This window comes from Eulemur rufifrons, chromosome 15 (genome assembly GCF_041146395.1).
Source record: "Eulemur rufifrons isolate Redbay chromosome 15, OSU_ERuf_1, whole genome shotgun sequence".
Taxonomy (NCBI): Eukaryota; Metazoa; Chordata; class Mammalia; order Primates; family Lemuridae; genus Eulemur; species Eulemur rufifrons.
This window is the reverse complement of record NC_090997.1, coordinates 72,021,245-72,042,797: the sequence shown is the minus strand read 5'-3', so window position 1 is coordinate 72,042,797 and position 21,553 is coordinate 72,021,245. Positions and strand designations below refer to the sequence as shown.

The 21,553-nt window shown below is 32.7% G+C and overlaps 1 protein-coding gene across 2 annotated transcripts in view; it reads left to right on the top strand.

Moving 5' to 3' along the window:
• TBC1D32 (TBC1 domain family member 32) overlaps positions 1-7,325 on the top strand; it is a 183,862-nt gene extending 176,537 nt beyond the window's left edge. For both annotated transcript variants that reach the window (XM_069488273.1, XM_069488271.1), the window contains one exon: positions 7,206-7,325. In XM_069488273.1, the coding sequence (XP_069344374.1) occupies positions 7,206-7,325 (120 nt within the window). The remainder of the gene's footprint in view (positions 1-7,205) is intronic.
• The last annotated feature ends 14,228 nt before the right edge of the window (positions 7,326-21,553 follow it).

Below are 21,553 nucleotides of genomic sequence, written 5' to 3'. Positions count from 1 at the left end.
ATACATCCCAGTGTGCAATCCTCAATGGAAATCCAATTCTTTGTTTAAAGTTAAAAATATTTTTTTGCATCTGAAGTATGTTTCCTTATCCCCACTACCCTTGCCATCCTACAGGCACACACATACATACATGCATACACTGAAACTAACACTTATCAATTCCTAGGGTTCTCAAGGTCAACAAATGGTTTCTATGTAAATTAATTTTATTCTTTATATTAAATACTTGCCAGAGTTACTTTCCATTTAACAATGTTTTTGTTTAAATAAATGCCATTCTCCATTGTGCTCTGAGTACGATGCTATCAATTTAAAACTAAAGGATTTTAAAAGGATGGGGGTGGAGAGGAGATTTTCTTTATTACCTGAGTCCTAGTTAAATTGCTAAAATTGAATTGAGATGGTTTAAATCCAAACTAAGAACATGTTGGCAAAGATTTAATTTTAGCATGTGTCCTAGAACTAACCTTACTTTTTACTCCTGTTATTTGCATTCATCTGAGGGATTAGGAGAAGATGGTTTCTTTGACTGGTACCATGACTTTACTTTTTTTTAGTCTTATTTTTGGTGGATAGATTTCAGATTCCATTGATCTCTTTTGATGGGCAGTCATTTTTCTTGTGGGATAAATTCTGGTGTGGTTTACTTAAATTTGTGTTTACATAGCCCTTTAACTACTCCATTAGACCCTGTAATAATCTGTTTGTAAAGTATACAAATATGTGTGTACCATCTTTTTACTTATTTTTATAACAACCAATAATGAAATGTTGAATAATGAAGTAATTTTATTCTCCCTACCCTAGGAACATCCTCTAAGTCAAAAATAGATACATGATTTAAAAATTCCTCATTCATTTGTAGCTATAGAGATTAAACATTGGAAATTATGTTTTACACTTTCTGATTCAAAATTTCAGACTTACACAAAGGGAGGAAAATGCATCAATAATTCTCCACGTAACTACATACCACAATCATAATATTCTTATATAGATTATTTCATCATGTTATTCCATGACTCTACATATTTAATAATGATTACTTCCAAAAGAAGATAAAGGAAAGCAAGGGACTTTTACTTTTTATTATATATATTTATGTGGGCTTTTTTTTATTTTTGAGGAATGAGCCCATACTTCCTTAGCATAAAACTTTTTAAAGAAAGAAATTAAATCATTATAGAAACATAATAGAACAAACATTTGACTGTTATTAACAAGTTCAAATAATCAGGTCTAATTGAATTAGTTTTCAAAATATCGAAAACCACAAATGTGTTATGTTTTCAGTTATTATCAGTTATCCTGAGAAACTGTAGTTAAAGAGGTAGTTCTAGAACATGGAAAGTATGCAGTTCCTTTCCTAAGTTTCATGTATTGACAGAAAGTGACATGATAAAAGCATTGTTTTAGGAGTAAAAATCTATATGAAGTATTCAGTGTAGAGAAAATATCAGTCCATTTGTATTCATTGTGGTTTAGACTCAAGATTTTAAATCAGGTAATTGAGAGTCTAGAGTCATTGCGTACATTTCTGTTAGCTCACTGAAGAGTTCTTCATGATTCTAAATCAATATATTGAAAAGACGAGTTGATTTCTAGATCAGAAGGTGGCATGAAAAGTAATAGGCAGCCCAGGTTTACTGAGAGAAAAACGTTTGTTTTTTTCTCTTCTGACTAAAACGCTGAAAGATTAGATGAATGCCATGGATATAAGGTGATGTCAGCAAGGTATTGTCTGATTTTTTTCCCACAATATCCTTGTAGATACAACAAGAATATGAGTGGATGGTAGAGCAGTTAAGTGCATATTTCCACACTGAGGTGATTAATGGATTAGTACTGAGCTAGAAGGCAGCCTCTGAAGGTATGCTGAAGAGCTCAGTCCTTGGATCTGGGGTCCTGGACATTTTTATCTATGACAGATGATGGTTCAGAAAATGTGTAGGCATCATAATTCCAGGGAGAAAAACATCCAACAGAGTAAATATTCTGAAATACCTCAGCAACCCCGAAAATCTAAAGTTTCCCTCTCTCTTTCTGACTCATACGTAAGAAACATACACACAGTTTTAGTGAGAGTTCAGTTTAGTGGTAGTTCATATGAAGAAGTCCTAGTGTTTTAGCTGGCTGGGCTGCATTCCTCTCTAACATGCTAATAGGCTGGCAGTGATCTTGGTTTTAGTTTGTGAACTCAAACTTCACTGAAATGCTGGGTCAGGAAGAGATTGCCTTTCTGTGCAAATGAGGCTGTGAAGGCTCAAAATACTTAACTAAAATGCTTCAACTAAATCCTGCATATTATGACGAAATCAATTTATAATTATGAAAAAATCAGATTAATTTTAACACAATCAGTAAATTGTCAAGAGGGATTTTTTTGTTGGTATAGTTGCAGCCACTGTTACCAGAAGATGTTGACAGGTAAGAAATGGAGATCGTGAGAATTGATTGAATACTAAGCTTTTAAAATGCAGAATATAGTATTAATAATTTACCATCTGAGAAAATAAATAAAAGATGTCCAATACAGTGTCAACTGTGTTTTGCAGATATGTTTTCTGCACTGTCTTTATATCACTTGATTCTACCTGGATTCAAATTCTAGCTTTATCACTCACTGTGTAAGCTTGGGCTCATTGCTTAACCTCTTTATAGATTTCTCATCACGTAGTATTGTTACGGAATTAAATGAGATGATATCTGCAAAATACTTCTAGAACATTATCTGGCACATAGCAAGTACCTCAAAAAAACTTAGCAATTATTGAGTTTCTATGTCCCTGTCCCATCTCTCTTTTTTCTTGCTTCTTAGTTAAGAAGATGATATGTAGAGAACACAGCAATGGAAACAGGATTTTCTGAATCTGTAGCTAGATTTCAATCTACCTTTGCTCCCATTTTTCTATACTAAGAATCTCCTGAAACTTCTCAGTATATTGTATTATAGTAATACCTGGCACTGACATAACCTTCACTCCTTGGTCACACCTTTTATACTGTATCTGATCAGGACCTATTCCCTCATTAAGACAGCCAAGACTGAATCATCTCTCTAGTTATCACACATGTCCAAGTACCCTTCAGCTGAGTTTAAATCTTCAAGAGCCGCCTACTCTATTCTAAATCTGTAATATTCACATGCTATCCAGAACCACACACACTATCTAAATTTTCCTGATCCCAAGGATCTCTTAGGGTACTTATGAAATTAATATATTTAGACTCCTTCCCAGATGTACTAAATCAGAATTTACATGGTAGAGGCATGAGTTGTCATATTGTAGTATAAACTCTCAAGTAGCTTGAAACCTTTAGAATACATAAAAATGTTACCTTTGGTGCTTGTTAATAAAGCAGAATCCAGAATGCCAACACCAGGGATTCAAAAGTTTTAGGGCTATTGAGTCCAGGAATTTCTAATTTTATGAACACTCCGAGAGAAACATACTGGAAGAAACATGGCTTGCAAGTTGTTTGCATTTTTACCATTTTGACCAAGAAGAAGGTCTTTTTTTTATATGATAGGTAAGACACAAGACACAAAATATCATCTCTAGCAAGAATAAAGAGCAGAGCTATATTCATGAAACCCCCTTCTCTCAAGTGCTTCCTGTGTAAGATTTGACATAAGGCAAATCCTTTAAGTCTGAGGTCCTCAACCCCTGGGCCGCGGATTGGTACCAATATTAGCCTGTTAGGAACTGGCTGCACAGCAGGAGGTGAGTGGCAGGCAAGCAACTGAAGCTTCATCTGTTTTTTATAGCCACTCCACATCATATTGACCCTAAATTCTATTGGAAGGTAAATAATAAGTAAGTGAATATATAATGTTTCTGGTATTATAGATCTTATCATAAATAAATGAAAAATGGTGAGGCAGTCAGAAGTGCCATTTAGATAATGAAGTTAGTGAAGGGTCAACCTCAAAGGGGATAAGCAGAGACCTGAATGAAGCAAAGGAAAAAGACTTTCTGGGCAAAAGCCTTCTTAAATGGGAAGTGCAAAAGCTCAGAGGTAAGAATGAGCCTGGTTCACTTAGAGAATGTCAAGAAGACCACTGTGGCCAGAACCAGGTGAAGGAATAAGAATGGTAAGAGATGAGACAGGGACCAGATCATGTGAGGCTTTGTTGTCTACCATAAAGGAGCTCAGGTTTTAGAATATTTAATCCAGAGAGCAACCCTATGCAATTATTGTCCACATTTAACACACGAAATAATCGAGATTTAGAGTTAGTAAGCTTTTCCAGGTTCATACATCTAGTAACTAACATAAGAGTTTGGACACGTTTTTAATTTTTTGTCTGAATACAAATCCTGTGCTGCTTCTACTATATCAGGTCATCTTTCACTGACAAGTCTGAATTTTTTGTAATTTCTAAATTCAGTGGACCCAAATCAAATGCTCTCAGTAGTAAAATGGATACGTATTATACACAGAGGAGAGAGGGAAGCTGCATATATACCATATCATATGATATTGAACACAAACAGCATTGTGGTTTAGAATAGTAATTTTTAATGCTTTGTGATGATTCAGCATTTGAAACTCAGAATTAATAGAGTAAATCATTAAAATCACACTGGTTGAATAGCAATTAGGTAGGTTAGGTATAAAATAGAAAATGTAATATGCTCAAAATGAACTTCCTAACCAAAACTTAAACCACTCCAGTAGTAACCTATTAAAAAATTTTTTTCTTGAACAAATAGTGTACTGTTGATATAAAATGGGATAGTGATATTACCATATGTAGTTATATGTCTGCTATTTTAAAAATAAGGGTGTTCATATTTTTATACGGAGTTCAATAGATGTAGGTCTATAAATGATAATGAAGCAGTATTCTGAGGAAATAGTCTGTTATAACTTGAATGATAAGCTAGCAGTATAAATGGTCATAATTACAAGTTAAATTAATCCACTAAAAAGGCCATTAGAGAACATTTAGGATAAGATGAAAAAATATTCTACTTTGAAGATAGAAAGTGAAATTTAGATATCTTGAAACTTCATTCAGAGCTAAAATTACCCACAAATTTTAAATAATGAACTATATCATTTAAAAACATTCCTGTTAAAATGTATATTTAAATTTTTCTCTTGCAAAATAAGACCTTAATAGCCTTATATGCCATTTTTATGGGTATCTCTTTCTGTGTAGTTATCAGGGCATTTTCCCTTAACTTTACAATTAATATGTAAAATGGATGACATGATTGCAAAAAATATATTCTAAGGAAAAATATATTTTAACTAAGTTATAACTGTGGCTGTCCTTACATGGTTTTATGTTTAAATTAAAGTGGAAAAATCATTAAAAGATGTTAAATAGATTTTACTTATTTTTTGCCCAGAAAAGAATTATTCAAGTTATTGTTCAAGTGCTGTCATCTTCTATTGTAATTCACATTTAATGAACAATAAGCATTCCTTTAAAAATAATGAATATGTACTGAAACAATTCTTCCTTCATTGTATCTTTATTTTCTGGTTAGAATAACACATTACTATAATTCCTCCCCGACTTAAGAGTAGTTACAGTGTAAAGGTGATCAAAGCCAAATCACACATAATTTGAATGAAGAGAGTAGATAAATTCATAATAGTTCCATGATTACAACAATAACTGTTTAAAGTGAATTCTTAAATAGTAAGATTGGACTTACTCTGATCCTATTTTTTCCCCGCGAAGAACAAAGTGAAATATTATTGATAGGATGGAAATTTACAAAGATTCAGTATTTCTGCTATTCATAAAATGAACATTTTCCCTTTGATTCAGTTACTTATATGTAAAACTGGAGATGTGATATATACCTCAGCTGTTAACATTTTAGGACAGGACCCTTGTCTCATTCATCTTTGTGTCTTCAGTGTGTAACCAAGAACCTTACATATAATGGAATGAGCGAATGAATGAAGTGAAAGAATGGATGAAATATCATCACAATTTAAGAGTAAAGTTCAAATATTTATGTTGGAAGGTATTAACTGTAGCCTTAATGGTGTAAAGTTAAATATATAACTTAACATCACTTAGTTTCTTTATCTATAAAATCAGCCTTGTAAATCAGTAATTAGTAATTTTTTAGACTGTCCCAACTAACCTTTCCCTCAAACTATGTAGATTTTTGGTGATATATGGAAAAATAGAATAAAATTATTCCAAGTTTTTTGGAGGCTGTGAATTAATACTAAGATAACTAGTAACATCTGAGATATTTGAAAACATCCATTCTTATTGAGAATTGTGTGATGTTTTTCTACCTACCCTACATTGATGTTTCTTCTCTATAAACCGATTGCCTCTAACACAGTATCTGGTATATGATATGTATATTATCTTTTATCCTTTTGGATTATTTGGGGTTTTTTTTATTAGTAACTCTTGCTTTTAAACTATAAACTCCTAAAAAGTATGAATTGTCCAAATTTTTTATAACCTCCCAAGCTACTAAAATATAAATACTAATTGCATTGAATCAAAGATAACTTTTCTTCTGTAGATTTTTTTTTTATTTGCCTTGAAGGTAGTCACTGTGTAGATAGTATTTGGAGGTACTAAAAGAAATGGTCATAGAATCCCTAAAAGACTCTAAAATTTTCAGTGGATGTTCCTACTGTTTATTCCTTAGTACCGCATTTGGACACTAACCATTAAATTCCAAATTAGTATAGATGTGTATAGTACCAACATTATGAATTGTAAACTCTTGGAGTTTACAATTCTATAGCTATGAACAATAGCTATAGAACAGACATTTCTTGTAATATTATATAATATTATATTTTGATAAGCTTTAGAGTCTTTACTAATTACAAATTTGAACAATCATTCTATAATCAAAACCATTTTTTAAAATTAGGAAGATTTCATTATCTAATTGTTTCTATTTTTGTTAGCTGTAAAGTATTTTTGGTTTTGGAAATAGATAACCTTGTTTCATGGGGACATGGTTCCTTCCTGCCATATGCACACACAGTCCAGTAAATAAAAAGCAAATACACATTTACAAGCAATAAAGATATAGGAGGGGTATTGGGGGGAACCCAATGTAGATTGGGTTCCCCCCAATCTATAGCTGAAAAATAAATGGTATATCCACTCTTAAAAAATTAATTAATTTGGAATTGTGTGTCTTTACCCAAGTGAATGAACTCCCCATTACATTTTTTTGTTTGTTTGTTTCTGGCAGGAAGAAGCACTGCATGGGTTTCGAGTGAGTAATTATTTTGAATACATGGAAATTTTGGAACAAAACTACCGACCAATGCTGCTGAGAGACATGAGGAACATTAGAGTGCAGAGCACATAGATCATGAGACACACAGTTTAATTTTGTTTTATTTATTTTTAAAGGAAACAAGGGGACTTGATTGTTTTCTGTCTGTATCTGTAACAACATATGCTTTGTGAATACACTGACTGTAAATCAATACTGGGAGGTTTTGAATATAATAATATATTCAAATAGGTATTAGTTCAATTTGTGAATTCATTTTTATAAGTGTGTTGTTTTGTAAGTTTGTTTTAGAATCAGATCTAGCTTACTTACAGTTCTAATTCATGTTTCAGTGTTAGTCCCAACCTACATCTCCTTTTTCTCCAAATGATCAAAATATTTTTTCCAGTGAGTTTGGAAAGAAGCAGCAATATTGTAAATAATTACTTGAATAGCTGCAGAGAGTCCATAAAGACAAGGAAAAGACAGCTATTTTCTTGCATACTTTATGTCTGTACATATAAAGGAAAATAGACAAAAACACAACTGCTTATTTCACATGTGCAGGAACAAATGATATTTATTATGACAGGAAATAGAAAAACTGTTGTACTCGGATGTAATTGTTTTTCTAGGAGTTGCTTTTGATACCTATATCAATTTATAAATTTTCACTTGAAATATAGTCTTTACATGGTTCATTTAAAAGACAGATTGGTTATTTCATACTGATAAGCATTCTACTCTTATTTGTTACACATTTTCCTTAGCGATAGATTTGATTTGTACTGAACTTGAAAACATTAAGGAGAATAGATTTCTAAATTATTTTAAATGACTAACACTGTGTTTTATTTTATTTAAATAGAAGTCTGTGCACCAGTAAGAATAATACAATATGTTAGGGTCTATGTTTTTATAAGTGTCATATTTAGTATATGAAAAATAATACACAAATATATTAAGCTATTAATTTTTCACTCATCAATTTATTTCAACAGACTTTCTTTAAATCATAGAAGTCATTTTATATTCTTTCTTATGTCTAAATATAAATCAACTATTAAAACCATTCTGAAGCTAACTCTACTTTTTTTCTTTTCAACCAAAAATTGATCACCCACAAACTCATTTTTCCTTTTAGCATGATGAAACAACTGGCACTATACAGTTTTCAATTTTGTGATATTTAGGCTATTGCAATATCAACCTTCCGAAATCAAGTTTTATGCTGTAAATGCCAACAATAGCTTCTCAGTAATGGTGTTCCTAAAGGGCATTGTAAAGTTGAGAAAAGTAATTTGAGCAAGTTAATTTGATGTATTGTGTACTTTCGCTCTGGCTGATGTGAGTTAACTAAGAGAGTGCTAGATGACTCGAAACACCCAGCTTTGTCTACTTTCAAGCTTAATTTTGAAAAGATGTTCCATGGAACTTGTAGTAGTACATGTTTATGGTTCCATTTCTACCCATTCTGTTCCTAGGTTATTGCTATAGGTCCTGAGAAACTTGGAGCTTTATTTATTTTTATAACCTTTTATACAATAGTTGGAAATACAAATGGAAAAGAATGAACTGTAATTTAATTTTAGTGTATTCATTGGTGATTTTTATTGGAAACTGAGGTAAGATCTAGATTCTAACAAATACATTTTTTAAAAAAATAATTTCATTTGGAGCTACAAGGCTTTCATTTTCATTTGATAAAGAAGTGTCTTATGAACAGTGACCTAGCAATTTGTTGGGTGGAGGAATATGTAAAATATGGTAGTTGGTGTAACTGCCATAATGAGTCATTTTTATATTTATTTTTATTTTAAGAGTACCCTTTAGGATAAGAATACCCTGTCTTGCCCCTTGGTTTTGTTTTTAATTATTTAAAGTGTATGTCCTTAGAACAGACCTTAATTCTCATGTGTGAAGGGGTAACTTATACATTTTACAGTACTCAATTATAATAATAAATTATATTTTATGATATAATGGAAACAAATTTGTGAAAATTTCAGTACTCATATATAAATCTTTATCTGCTTTTAAAATTTCATATTTATAGTATATCTCCATGATTTATAGGTATTTAAAGTATCTAAGATGGTAAAATAAGCCTTAGAAATTCATCTAAACTTTATAACAGGGTTCTATATGAATTTACGATTAGTAAATAATTGTGTGCTCTAGTTTGATTTTCCAATTCCCAGATGTTAAAGAAATTTCTCTGGTCATTCTTTAAACAGACATGTTATAAAGGCTACACATATAATAAAATATTTTTAATATTCAAGATAGCAGGATAAATGAGATACAGCATTTCCACTCAGAGTTCACAGTGTACGTGGGGAGATGAATAATTTTAAAATCATGGAAATACGGTGATAAAGATGACAAGAATTGATCTCTGGATTTGGTGACCTTGATAAGAGCAGTTGTGATGAAGTAGTGAAGGAAAAGTCTGATTGGATTGGGTTTAAATGACGCTGAGAAGGAATTTTGGTAAGCTGCTCTTTATAGGAGTATTGCTGTAAAGGGAAGGAGAACTGGAGTGGTAGCTAGTACAGGCATGGGATCAAAAGATGCTTTTGTGTTTTGTGGGTTTTTTTTTTTTTTTTGAGATGTGAAATGGAAGCATGTTTATATTTGGATGGAAATAATGCAGTAGAGAGGGAAAAATTGATGTTGGAGAGCAAAAGCCAGAGTGAATGTCATGAGAAGAGAGAATAACAGGATTTAATTAATAAGTGGCAGAATTAGCCTTTGTTAGGAGCAAGACACTTCATTCGAAGTAACAGAAGAGGAAACAGTAAATGGGCACAGACACAGGGTGGGCTTTTGTGAAAGGTATTGTTTTCTCAGTGATATAGGAAACAAGGTCATCAGGTAAGAATTAGTATGGTAAAGTTTTTAAGAGATAAGAGTATGTGAAATAATTGTGAAGGATAGTGGGAGAATTAACAGACTAGGAAAATACAGTTGTGACTTAGTGGTCATGAGATGAGTTAGCAAAGTTGTATGTTTTTCTCCAGCCACCTTAAACTGTGCAGGGACAGGCAATGAGTAGGTAGGTGGTAAATTGGGTTTAACTACAGTTTGGGTTTAGCCAAGAGAATATACTAAGCAAGAAAGCACAAGGGAGTTGATGGTATATGCAAATTAATTATTATAATGTGACTGTGTTATTTAAGCTAGATCAGAAGGGAAGTGGAGACAGAGGATGGATATGATGCAGTGAAGAGTCAAGAGGATCAATTAATTGTAAGTTCTTTTGTATTGAAGGACTGTTTGATTTGGAATACCTAACAGTTGTCAAGTGAACTGCTTAAAATTGAGATTTTAGAAGGGGTTGACTGAGAGTGAATAACTAAAGGAAAGCAGAGGATTAAGATCACTGGAAGAAAGGAAGTCAAGGACCTGAGGTTCCAGTTTTGGAAGAATAATTTTTTTGGATATTGAAGTTACCAAAATTTTGACAAAGACTTGTTTTGGATAGCTTGAAAGTGAGCCAAAAGCTAAAATTAGTCTAGAAAGAAAAACTAGAAAGTGGAAATCTGAGGTGCAAAAGTAAATGGAAATTAAAGACAATGGTACATAATTGTTACATAATATCTAATTTGCAAATATTTAATAAATTAGCTTTTGATATTTTCTTTGAACTGTGGGTTACTTAGAAGCATCTGATTTAGTTTCCAAATATTTTGGGATTTTTCCAGGTATACTTCTGTTATTAATTTATAGTGTAACTGCTGTGGGCAGAACATTTTTTATATGATTTTATTGCTTTTAAATTTATTGAAACCTGTTTTACATTTCAGGATATTATCTGTCTTAGTAAATGTTGTACATACACTTGAACCAAATATCTATTCACTCTACTGTTTTTTAATGAAGTGATCTATAAATCTCAATTAGATCAAACTCTTTTTATTGTTAAATCTTTTGTATCTTTACTGATCTTTTTGGTTACTTTTTTAAAATCAATTATTAGAATAATACTGAAATTAATTTTAATTGTGGATTTGTCTGTTTTTTCAGTTCTGTCAGTTTTTGCTTGTACATTTTGAAACTCAATTATTAGGTATATAAACTTTTATGATTGTTACTTCTTTTTGATGAAGTGACTGCTTTATCTTTATAAAATGACTATCTTTATCCCTAGTAATATTCTTTTCTCTGAAGTCTATTTTGTTTAATATTAATATAATCACCTCATATTTTGGGGTTTTTTTTGTGTGTTTGGGTTTTTCTGGCATTTTTTGGTTAAGATTTGCATGTTCTTGTTCTATTGATTTACTTTTAATCTCCCTGTATCTTTATATTTAAAGTAATTTTATTGTAGGCAGCATAGAATTGGTCTAATTACCCTCCTGCCCAATCCGGCATATCATGCCTTCTAATTGGGGTGTTTAGACCATTGACATTTTGTTATAATTGTTGACGTCTTTGGATTACATTCATATTTAGCATATGTCTATTTGTTTTCTATCTTTCTTAGCTGTTATTAGTCTCTCTTTTTTATTCTGCCTTCTTTTGGATTAATTGAATATTTTAGTTGATTCTGCATTATGTCCTTTGTTGGCTTATTAGCTATGCTTCTTTCTTTATGTTAGTGTCACTTTCAGGTTTACATTATACATCTTTAGTTATTACAGTCTACCTTTAAATAATATCATACCACTTAACATATAGTAAAAGAACATTACAACCATGAGACCCAAAACTTTTCTGGGCTACTATAATCCATAGGATCTCTTCTTCCTCTTAAATTATAAAATATTTCTTAATCCTCCACTGGCAAATAATTATGTAGTCCTACATGGTATTTCTTATTATTTTAAATTGCTTTTAACTTTCTTACTGTTATTTAACGCCAGCATTATTATTCAACAAGTGTATTATTAGTAAACACTTTTCTTTGAGAATATCTTATCTCAAAAATTAAGTATAAGCTGCTTAAGAACAGAGGCAAACTCATTTAACTCTTATCCCCCAGAAATTCTAATCTAGTGCTAGGCACAGAACAGAGTATCAGACTGTTGACTGAATGAAATGTAAAGTTTATTTTTTTTTTTTTTAATTATCGCATAGATACAGCTGGAACAGAAGTTGAGACATTAGACCAAATTGTTCCTTCAGCTCCCTTAAGAGGAAATGACCTATGTTCTTGGCACAAATGTTTTTTGCTCACTGTTTACTGTGGAATGTATTTTTAATAGGAATAATAAAATCTAAATTGTATTTAGCAAAGGTTGTAACTAAAATGTGTATGTGTAAGAATATTCCTTCTGTGGAAGAGAGAGAGAGAGAGAGAGAGTTATTGCATATGGGTATCATTTTGACTATAACATGCATATGATTGTCTGTGTGACCTAGCCTGGTAACCGAATCATGATTTGCAAACCAGACTACAGCTTTTCAAAATACAGCAATGTATGCAAATGTGTGCCTATCTTGAATTTATAAAAATTGACAGGGATTAATTTGGTGTTTGAATCTGTATAGTCTCTCTTCCTAGAAACCAAGTGTAAGACAGACAGTCATATGTCTCAAGTGATATAGTTGTGAAAGCAGAAGTCTTAAACATCTGAGGTGTCAAGATTTCTCCTAGCACAATAATACTGAATATTTTTAAATTTGTTGTTGCTAAACCTAGCCTAACTATTCCTTTATTATATAGGATACTTTGGACATGAGTTAACAAACTATATGTAGCCTGCTGGTCAAATCCAGCCCACTTCCTGTTTTTGTACATAAAAGTTTTATTGGAACATAATGCCCCATTTGTTTATGTATTGTCTATGGCTGCTTTCATGCTACAATGGCAGAGTTGAGTAATTGTGACAGAGGCTCAAAGCCTAAAGTACCCATTATCTGGCCCTTTAGAGGAAGTTTGCTAATGTCTAGTTTGCAATACTAATTACACACATAAGTACAAATCCACTTTAGGTAGAATAAACTTTTTAGAAATACAGGGAGCCTGAGAGGACATCTCATCCAAAATTTCACCAGTGATGAAGATATGACTCAAAATGAAAAGGGTGTCCCGAGGTCATATAGAGATATATAATGCAGTGGGTAGATGGAGAGCTCGAGAGCTGGACTACCTGAATTTGGATCCCACCTCTGCCATCAGCAAGTTTTTCCTCTGTACTTTAGTTTCCTTGTTGGTAAAATGAGCATAAGAGTAGTATATTCCTCATAGGGTTATGATGTAATGCATATGTTTATAACAACATCCTTAAGCACTCTATCAAGCACTCTATTATTATAATTATTTGCTATCGTGTGGCTAGTTGGTGTAGCATAGCCTGAAACTAAGTTCTTCTGATGTCAGTCCTCTTTCAATTCTATTATAAATATATTTAGTCATTCAGTATACCTTCATCAAACTTTCACTATGGATGAGACACTATTAGGTATGGTTCTAATATTTACCCTCATTCAGACTTTTTGGGGAGTCACAGATTATATTTCTCTATTTATTTTCCTTACTAGTTATAAAATGACAGAAAATAAAGTCCTGTACAATCCAAGGTTGGACATATACTTTTGTAGTTTATCTAATTTACCCATGTTTCTTTTCTGTTTTGAAAGGCTAATTTTTTATACTCTAGATTTATTGATGTAGACTAGATCAATGTATAATGGATTAGCAATGTATTTTTGATTTTTTTAATATTCTCCAGTGATAAGTAAAACAAAGTTTTCCTTTTATATGACATAAAATTTTACTAACATGTTCTTTGTAGCAAAATTGACTTACCTCTTGTTTTGCATAATATAAAGGGAAAGAGTTATTTCTTAAGTAGGTGCCAAAGTATTTACTTACCTGATGAGTTTTAGTAGGGTCAGGGGAGTTAACCTCACATAAACCCTTAATTTTCAGTGCAGGCAATATTTTAGCTTTTAAAATCAGTTAACTTCTTTGGCATGTTTCCCACCCTATATTCTACTATTGGCAACAGGCCACCATGAAATGCTAAGCGCCATGGAAATAATTGGACTGTCATGTTTGCTAATAGAATGCATTTGAGATACATTGGGGGAGACAGTCATTAAAATGTTGGCTGTTAAAGTTTGATCATCTAGTCCAGGATTTAAACATTGATCTATCATCAGAATATGTATCTGCTGTTCTTTTTTGATAACACATTTACATTTAGCCCTTTCCTAAAATGCCAAGGTTCATCTTTTTAAAATCATCTTTAAAATGTAGTCCTTTCTCTTACAACATAAAATATAAACAACTACAGTTTCAATGGAAATAATCAGACAATGAAAACCAAAATGCTTTTTGGTTAAATTATCTCCATAATTACCTAAATTTTTCTTTTAATTTTTCTCAGAGTAAATTTTTCAAATTAATATTTTGCTTACTAACATGAAATCAATGAGTTGAAAAAAATTACTGATTAAAATAGATGATAGGTATGGCAGAGACTGGTGAATGTTCACCAATCAGTTTCCTCTTCCTGGGCTAACTATATTGCAGGACATTTAATCAGCTTAACCAATATAAAATGAGAAGTCCAAAGCATAAAGAGCAAGGGTGCTTTCCCTATGAGCTGTCTTTTCTCTTTCCATGGTGCCCTTGAAACCTAGATCCTTGAATTTGTGAAGAGCAAAGCCTCTCTACCTGAGGAAGAAATAAATCTTGCAATAAGTGATTGAAATCATAGTTGTTTGCTATTTTACCTAGCATTAAACACCCTGTCACCACCTTTGAGTTTCCCGCCTTGTGCCTGCTTTTCTGCATAGCTTTTGATATGACTAGATAGGCGTGTTCTTAATTTCATAGTGTCTTATTAGATTTCATATTGAGTCCCAGTGTAAGAGATGATGCAAGGCTTTCTAGCACAAATTTAATTAAAAAGTTTCATTAATATTTTTGCCCATTAGCAAACAGTTTTAGACATGGCAGATACCATTTGACCAGCAGTTATATGTATTACCAAGGAAGCCTGGTCTCTGTAGATGAAGGCTGAGACATTTAAAGATTGCCATTAGGGTATCAGTCTCACCAGTGAAGTCAAATTTGATGACAGCTATGTATTTTGAATATTCTGTTTGATAAGTTTTAGCATATATAACTTATTTCTACTTTTTTTCATTGTGACACTTAGGCTCATTTGTACACTGAAAAATCTTCCTAAGCTTTTCCACACAATGAATGTAAACTTAGTGCTGACTGGGAGGTTAATGGAATGAGAAAAAGCACTTCAGTGTGCAAATAATAGAAGAGTATTTCAGTTGGACTAAGGATTGTCAGGAAGACAACACACATACCCCAACACACATAAGATTAGATTAAGTTCCTGATTTATTTAGCCAAGGATGTAGAAATTTATCAGGTTTGAGGCCATGTCAAACAGGAGCAGATGCAGCACATGTAGTGTAGAGTCTCTTGGTCCCTTAGTCAATAACAATGGAAGCTTATTTGCTAGTGACTCCCTGAAATGTGGTCTAAGATTCAAAAACTCAATTTCTTTTGTTACCATTAATGTATTGAGGCTTATATTATTGCTCAGAGTTTGCTCAAACCATTTATGTTTCTCTGGTTAAAGAAATGCATACAAACTTTGGGCTCTACTTGTCCTTGACCCAAACTCCACATCACTGAGGCAATATCCCTGCTCTGGGAAAGAAAACTGGATTAGGGCACAGGCATACTTGAGCAATATCTCAGCCATACTCTCAGCAGGATTTCAGAAAGCTCAATTCTCAAAGGGCTAACTAAAACAAACAAATAAACAAAACAAAACAAAACAAAAAAAACAGAGAAAAAAGAAGTGACAAGCACTCAGTACTCAGCATGTGCCTAATATATCAACATTGAAAGACAGTATAACTCCAAGGAAAATTATAAAAACTAGTCTGTACCTTTGTATAGTGATTTGTTTTCAAAGTACTTGTGTATGCATTTTATCTTTACAATGTTACCACCCAAATATCTCTTAACATTTAGATATTTCTTTTTAATATTTCTCATGCACTGAAATTTAATCATATTTGAATAAAATTATGATTGTACTGTGTAGATAACTTTAAAATCCTTGTTTATTAATATAACAAATGATCAATATTTAAACTCGAATGTACATGGAAATTACATATTTACCTTCTGTATTATAGGATCCCTTGATAATGAAGCATTGCAATCTGTCAAGTATTTGTAAGTCTATTCTGTTAAGACATCAAATATATTAATAAGATGGTCTCTGTCTTCAAGGAGTTTATAATATGCTTTAGAGTGATAAAACCTGTACAATAGAAAAAGACAAGGGTACAATTTTCATATTTTGTAAATCCTGAACAGTATCAAGAATAATTGGTGGTAGGAAGAGTCAGGGGAAGGAGGCATTACTTTGAGCTGGGTGACCATGGGAGAAGCAGAATTTTAATTTGCTCATCCAGAAGGGGTAGGAATAAAACAAACAGCAAGGACCACACAGGATGGAGAAGAAAGCATATTGAGAATAGCTTGAGGAGAATGAGATGGTAGAAGGAATAATAAAGGAGTTTGTGTAAAGCCCTGTGACTAGAGTGGAGGTTTTGTTTAAGGAAAAATAGTATTATAGAAGATAAGCCTAATTGGCCACATAATTCAGACTTTCTCCTGTAGGTTGTAAGTTACTGAAGATTTTTCAGCAGAAGAGTAACATGATGTAGTGGTTCATCTTGAAACGTAAATATCTTTGAATATTTCAGTACCTAATTTTTTAAAATTCTTCTCTTTAAAAAATTTCGGGTTTAGAAATCACTTTTTATGTTTTCAACAAATGTTATTAAATAAATATATTTATTATGAGTGAAATGCTATGCTCAAAAACAATTTCTTTAAAACCAAGTTTTTATTTTTATACCATATGCCTCATTTACCAATAATACACATCTCTAGAATTTTCTAAGCTGTGGTTTAAGCTAATTTGGAACATCCTTCAAAATGACTTCATACAGGATTTTAAAATTTTCCCCTTAAATGGTATTTGAAATACAATTCGATAAAAGAAGTGAAGGTGAAGAGGTTCACATTCAGAATAAAAGGACAAGTAAAACCTTCAGCAACTCTAGAATAAGAATCTATTCAAGAGAGTTAGCATGAACACTGCTAAATTTCTCTAATGAAGTAATTATTTCAAGCTGTGTTTCTTAAGGAATATTTAGTAATTAAGTTTATGAGTCCTTAATGAGAGCAAAGCAGAAATAAAGCACTGTACAGAATTCTCTTGACTGTTATAAAACAGCCTTAGAGAGCAGACGAAAGGATATAACCTTGAAAGGCCCCCATCCATAGTATTTTGACATTGCGAGATCTTGACAATAGTTCTAATGCTGTTTTAAAATGCTGTATGGCTGCAGCGATGGCCCTGACAAAGATATTGTGTAGGGAATTTGTCATCAGTACCCGCTCCATCACCCACCCACCTCCTTTATATTAGCTGTTAATTTTCCTTAGGGAACCATTTGATTTGATCCTTTCTGTTCTTCCAACACCCCTGTTCTACAGTCCATGGTCTAGAGCTTATTCAACTTTAATCTCCTTTCAAATGTAATCATATTACATAGTGCAATGAAGAACACTAGGACAGAATGCCAATAAATGTGTATCCTAGTCTTGGTACCATGAACAACTACCCCTTTCATCTCAGCATCTGAATGTAGGCCTCTGTTTCTTCTGGTGTAAAACAAGGGTTACTGACCTACATGACCTCTTGGGATTATCCTAGTCTAACTACTGGTCCTAATATTCTGTACCATGATATTGAAGCTTAATTCACGGTGAGGCACAGGTGGCTGATAAATTTCAGGTGATGTCCCCAGATTCCACTGGCATTTTCAAAATAACCTTACTAAATGAGATTATAAAGGACTATGAACATACTGGATACTAAAATATGAATTGCCTTTGACTTCCTCTATTAAAAGGAAATCTTGGTGAGAACTGTAGGTGATGTGGAATACTGATAGAGTTAATATTTTTATTGTGCTGTCAGTGGAAACTTATTGTATAAACACACATGTACCTTCCAGTTTAAGAAAACATTATTTTAAGATAATTTATGAGACTGTGAGAGTCCTGAGCTACTCTTTTTCTACAGATAATATTAGTGAAACAAATTTGAGAACTTTTGAATCTGATCTATAATGATAATTAACCGGTACTTCATGGATATTTGACACTTCAAAAATGATACCCAGGTATTAAGACTGTCTTCAAGCAGTTTGCCTTTAGACAGCAACAACAATAAAAACTGTTGCCCATTAGAATCTTTTATAGTGAGAATCCATTATGACTGAAATGTTATTATGTAGCTTCATCCTACTCCCATTCTCTTTAATTTCAGTTTAAATGAAACTCCCAATAAATGGTAAAATTACTTTTAGCATAGAGATAGAGAGAGGAGCAATTCTTTACTTGAACACTGCAAGGCAAGATTTGAAACCCTTACAGTAACTTTGGCAGTAAATTGAGTTTTAACAATATTAAGTTCTCAGGAACACAGTAGGAAAGGCCATCTGTCTAGATTGTTTTGTTTTATTCGATAGCAAAATTGCTAATACAGTTACATGTGGAAAATTAGGAGAAACTATAAGGCTCGTATTCATAAATTTGTATTTAACAGTGCTTAATGGAAAGTAATATCAGTAATCAGCCTTTTAAAATATTGAACATTTTAAATTTAGTAAGAAATTTTAAATTCTGTACTTTAAAAGAAAGGAAACCTCTAGAGCAATACTTCTATGTAATGTGGGCAGAGAAGCAAAGTGTTGAAAAGCAATCTGGCAACATCTATTAAAATTAGAATACATATACCTTTAGACTCAGCAATCCTTCAATGAGTTTATTCCCATAGAAATAAAGGCACTGGTACAGAAGACACTGGTGTAGTATATTTATGGTAATGTTGTTTGTAATGATGAAAAATTGAAAACAAAGGGGATTCCCATCAATAGGAAAAGAACTAAATCATGGTGCATCCATTAAAGTGAATGACTTAAGAGTTTACTAACGTGAAGGATTCCTGTGAAGTATTCTTGAATGCAGAAACCAAGAAATACAAAAGTATATGTATGAGCTTATTTTTCGTTAAAACCTATATGTGTCTACACGTAGGTGTGTGTGTATCAGTAAATTATTTTATAAGCATAAAGGAAAAAATGAAAAAAATACAAACTAAATGTTTCGTATAAGCATGATGGAGGGTGCAGAGATTCTGATATGCATGGAAGGGAACACAAAAAAAGGTATGAAAAAGAGAAAATAAAATCTCTAGCAGTGGAGTAAAAACATCAATAAACATAAAACTCAGCATCAATTTATTAAGTTTCTTTATCACATAAACTCTTGCAACTTTTTTAAGCTGTAAAATTTCCTGTGTTAACTGACCGATGTTCAAATCACTGAGAAGTATCCTAAGAATTTTTTTTTATTTTTTAAGAGAAGGGGGTCTCACTGTATCACCCAGGCTGGTCTCAAACTGCTGGCCTCAAGGGATCCTCTTACCTCAGCTTCCCAAGTGACTGGGATTATGGGCGCAATGACTTAACAAATGTTAGCCTTTGGAATATGTTGAAAAAATTAGATAAGGCAAACAAAGAAAGTGTGGGGGTATGAGATGAAAATAACATAATATGACTAAAAAGAAAGAGGACTGATATCTTCATGTTACTAATCCAATCTAACTTTATAATATACACAATTGCTTTCAAAGAATAAAAAATAATTGAGTTGCTAAAATAATTCCAATGACTAACAAAATAGTAGAGCTAGCATGTTATTTATATAAATAAAAAACTTCTAAATACCTTGAATATGCAATGGTAATAATGACAATTTAGTTCACCTTAGAGGACCATTCAATTCAGGAATTCTGGGTCATCTCAGCAGGTCACTAGAATCATTTGTCCGTAAGATTGATCCCCTAAGCAATTTGAAGAGAAGATTACAGTAGACAAATGTGTGTGCAAATAAAATATCAGGATTAAGGGACTTGGATAATAAAGGTTGGCCAAAACCAGTGCAGAGTACTCTTACTATGGCAGAGGAAGGAAGACAAAACACAGCTCAAGTTTCAGTAGTCTCTCAAGTGGACAAGCAAATTGCTTTTGAGCAAGTCTTAACATGGGAGGCAGGGGTGTGTCACACAAAGAGCTCCTCAGCCTAATCCTTGACAAATGTGACCTAACCTCCTAAAAGAATATGGCTACTTTGGGCAGAACAAAAGAGTTTTATCACTTAGAAATTCAGTTATCTAAGGTTGATTGAAATCATTCTGTGGGGGTGGAAGGAGCTATGGCTCCCAGGGGATAAGCTGGAGCAGGGATGGGAACACATCACTCAATAATTAGAAGCAAGTGGAGAGGAGTCACAAACTGCTATTGCAGTAATGGTTGAGGCCGGGGTGTAGAAGATAGACGGAACAGTAAATTAATAATGGAAGTTGAAGATAGTGTGAATTCTTAGAAAAGGTTGCCGCTGGAGATTTTTTTCCTTCTAACTTTTTTAGTCTCATGTAAGGAGTTGGAGGAGTTAAAATTTCTTTAACTGTGGATCTGGCACTAAGTGCTTCCAGGATAGCAATTTAGGTCATTGATTTTCCTGCTGGCTGGTGTGTAATGGAAGTAATCCTTCTGCATTCATTTATTAATTTGTTCAACAAACATGCATTATGCTTTTCCCCTGGCAGATTTTACTTTTTGTGCATGTAAACCAAACAGGTGGATTGGCTATACATCTACCCACGCTCTCCCTGCCCCAATCCAGGGACACTAGCTCTTTCTAAGTATAAAGTTCCATGTTTTCAGAAAGTACTCGACCTTTGATTTCTGCCACATTTCTCTCACTTGTACTTTATACCTGATGGCTGTACCAGAGACAGCTTTTGCCTTTGGTGTATTGTTCTCTGTGTCTATTCAAGGTCTACCTTCAACCCTGGCTATCTGTCAATACAGTCCCTTCATCCCATCTTACATAAATTCATCATGATCTTTGGCCTTCTGATATTCCCAACTTCAATCCTCAATGCTGTTATGGATTAAATTTTTTTTTTTACCCATTTGCTATTATTTTGATGGGATTTTGGAAAGAGTATGATAAATATGACAAGAAGGTATCTTACGTTGTACACAGAGCAGGTGGTGGTCTATGGCAGAGGTGGGGCAGGAGTGAAGGTGAAAAGATTAGATGAAGAGGCTACTGCAGTAGTACAAGCCAAAAGATTTTGATTCTATGTTTTTATTTAAAATAAAGTTTTTCTTTTAATGTCTCAAAGGAAAATTGGAATTGGGATAAGTAAAACAGTAAAAAACTTAAGAGTAGTAATTTA